At 38.7% G+C, this 3,589-nt stretch overlaps 1 protein-coding gene across 2 annotated transcripts in view; it reads right to left on the bottom strand.

Moving 5' to 3' along the window:
- LOC101845379 (peptidyl-prolyl cis-trans isomerase FKBP4) overlaps positions 1-3,589 on the bottom strand; it is a 25,197-nt gene that overhangs the window by 5,189 nt on the left and 16,419 nt on the right. For both annotated transcript variants that reach the window (XM_005091009.3, XM_005091010.3), the window contains exons 4-5: positions 1,254-1,504; positions 425-508 (exon numbers count right to left, since the gene is read on the bottom strand). In XM_005091009.3, coding sequence (XP_005091066.1) covers positions 425-508; positions 1,254-1,504 — 335 coding nt within the window. The remainder of the gene's footprint in view (positions 1-424; positions 509-1,253; positions 1,505-3,589) is intronic.

Genomic DNA, 3,589 nt, shown 5'->3' with positions numbered 1-3,589 from the left:
GAGAGAGAGAGAGAGAGAGAAAGAGAGAGATAGAGAGAGAGAGAGAGAGAGGAACGCAGTGATGGAGCAAGCCCACGCAGCGGGTGAAGCGGGAGAGGGCTGCGCTGTGCTGCAGACTTCGATCAAGCCCTAAAGCCTCTGCACGCACGTGTAATGTGTCATGAGCAGGCCTGGCATGGCCAAAACCCCTGTTCATGGGTACTTGTGGCAAGGGAAACTGTCCATGAATAAATACAGCTGGATTAGTCCACAAATACTTACTTCCCTTGCATTTCTGATTTAACAGGGATCTGATATAACATGACTTTTTCTCTCGTCCAACCATCCGTTATATCAGGTTTCCACTGTACTTTTATTTTAAATAAAATACTGCACTCATTGCAAAATATTTTATGATATCAACTACACAACATTCAAGACATACCTTAAAGAAGTCTGTTCCCTTTGCTTTCCTGATTTCTGCCTGCTCAAGTTTTTCTGCGTTTTCCATTTCATACACAGCCTTTGCCTGTAAAATCAAAAGTAAAGATTTATGAACGCACACAAGATACTTGTGTGTTGCACTTTTCTTTTTTTAAAATCAAATTCATTTGCAAGATAAGTTCACTCTCTATGAAAACTTAACTCAAAGGTTTGAGTTAATTGATGTTGGTGATATGGCCCATAAGGTAAGTGGCCACTGAAGTGTAACCTTGAGCTACGTAAGTCAGTTCCAACTCAAAAACAGGGTGCACCCCAGCGACAAGCATAACATGCCACTGTTTTAGTTTGTGATGTTATATTCATTTTACACTGTGAAACAAATTTTCTTGCAAGAATCCATAAAGTTGTACTTTTCTTTCCAGGTAGTTTTGTAATTAGGTCTTCATCATCATTGCGTTTCTCACCCTGGATCAGGGCATAGGCCATGAAAAAACACTTTCCATCTTTCCCTATCCCGGGCTAGCCTCTTGATGTTATTCCGTATCTTCCAACTTTTCTGTACATCAATTTCTGTGACTCTTCTCCAGGTTTCACAGGTCTTACATTAGTTAAAAGAAAGTCCAACATACCCCCCCCCCCCCGACATTCATTGCTAAACATCCCAGTCTTTGACCTTCTCAATGGACATGACAAAGTCATCAGAACAATGTTTAAAAGTAAACAATAAAAACAATGCTACGTCTTGTAATAAATAAACATTCCAACTTCAACACAACAGCCACAAAACTGAAAACTATCATGATAGTATAGTCAATAAGATAATATTTTACCTTTTCAAAGGAGACCAACTCTACTTCATACACCAGAGTTGCATCCCCAGGAATGTCAAGTTCCTTGTTCCCTTCCTTCCCGTAGCAGTATTGAGGAGCCATGGTGAAGCGAGACTTTTCTTTTAACTTCATCTTCTTTATAGCTGCTTCAAGCCCCTTTGTAATTTTAGGGTCATCACTCTCTCCCAAGGTAAAGTTCACTGAAGACTCATTAAGGAGGACCTTCCCATTCAGCTTGACAGAAAAACTGGCTGAAGAAAGAAACACAAGCGTCAGAGATGGGGACTCAACATAAGAACAAAGCAAACACTAGAATACCCAACATCTTGAATTATGATCATGAAATAATTTCACATGAGCTAATTACACTTGCTCACAAGAGACAACTCAATACTATAACTAGTATAGATTTGTATAGTCTTGTTCCAAAAACATTTAAAGTCATTTTTTTAACAGAGAAAAGGAATCTTAATCAAAGCTACTCTGAATCATGCCAAAATCCTACCAAGATATAAAATTCATATTAATCTAAAATGTTAATATCCAAAGGGATAAACAAAATCACGAAAGAATAAAAATTTACAGTATGAAAAGTTGGAAGTCTATTATTAACTTGCTCTGAGGTCCCAGAACTGATATGATCATGATGCCCATCTTCAAAGCTGTACTCCGCATAATGGCCCTGCTAGAGAATACATTAACCATTCCGTACGCCCTGGGTCATTTTGTACCCCAGGGTTGTATTCTTCACATTTTAGAATACTTCTAGTACGAAGATCTCTTTGAAACTTTCAGTATTTTTCAAAAAATCATTTTGACAAACTGCTAAGCAAAGCGTACGGATCGGATTAACAAGTAAATTTCCTCTTTGGAAAGCGGCGGCACTGAGTTCCCCACGAAGTATAGATACGATAGTGAAACACGACATACAGATAGGGTTAAAAGGTCTCTTGCCATCATGCTCCCATCTGTGCCCAAACTCACCTGTGACAGATGCGTAGTCATTAGGACTCTGGAAACCTGAGCCTTCTGCGAGGGTTGATCTGATGATGCCACCATCTTTTCCAGGGGAGACATCCTCTCCTAAGGAAAAATAGAAAAATCACCAACAAAAACAGCATTAACCCTTAAAACCCTGAATTCTTTTCTTTCATACCTCCCTAGAATCCTGAATTAAAATTGAGATACTAGAAAAAATTAGGTTGGTTCATTGTTTTATTTACTGTGTCTTTAACTGTTGTTAGATTTTACTGAAGTTTGAAAATGTTATTTATATATGAATGCAGTCTGGACAAAAGGTTAAAACACTAGTTTTTAGGACCAACTTTATGAGTTAAGTCTTGTGTGTGATCCCTGATTCCACTTCAGTCAAAGCATCATTAGACCCAGCCGTAGATTTAGCCTCTGGTAGCTCTGGCGGTGATCCCCTGCCACTTCCACTATCGTCAAAATCATCATCGATATTATGCGGAACATTGCAATCGTCTTCAATGGTCATATTTATTGATATATCTGACTGGGAGATCATTATTGGGGTCTGGTTCATTATTCAAAATGTCAAACATTTTGTGGCAGTGAAAAATAACTAATTTTTCTTAGAAACTCACAAAATTTCCCAACTTTCGGTATAGAACTGCTCTCATGACATTATCTGTACTTTCTGTTCGTGACAGAGTCATCTGGAGTTTTATATCCCTTGTTTCTAGCACCGGGAATTAAACGATAAAGTTGACCAGCGGTTACCAGTGGTATAGGAAAATACGACGTCAGTGGTTACCAGCGGTATAGGGTTTTAAGGGTCAAAGAAAATTTTGGGAAACAATTCTCTCTGGTGTCAAACATTTTCATAACAAATTTTAACGACAGTAAAAAAGATCTTCAGTTACAGTTTTTTAAAAAGTTGTTCAAGCTAACTAATTAACCTGCTCTAATGGCCACCTGTCCAGGATAATCACTTGTAAAAGATGATCACAATGGATTTCATTCATATTCTGATATCACAGCCACAGTTAACTAACAGTACATGAGTAGATCTAAGCTTAACGAACTCTGTGGACATCCGGTCGGCCTAGATCTAAGCCTACTTCTTTCATTACATGTATGGACACCAATGATGTCAGGCGTAAAGAGAAAATGCCTTTCAATTGACAAAATATACGAAATAATCCACGCTGTTGACAAAAAGCAAGCTCCACAGGCAGAGATTTGTCGTCAGTTCGACATTCCACAAGGGTCGATTCACACCATTACCAAGGACAGAGAGAAGATAGTGACAGCATACTCCAAAGGAAAGTTTGCTCTGGATTGAAAGAAGATGAGACTACCCGATGCAGATG

This window comes from Aplysia californica, unplaced genomic scaffold, assembly GCF_000002075.1.
Source record: "Aplysia californica isolate F4 #8 unplaced genomic scaffold, AplCal3.0 scaffold00025, whole genome shotgun sequence".
Taxonomy (NCBI): Eukaryota; Metazoa; Mollusca; class Gastropoda; order Aplysiida; family Aplysiidae; genus Aplysia; species Aplysia californica.
This window is presented reverse-complemented; position numbering and strand designations above follow the sequence as displayed.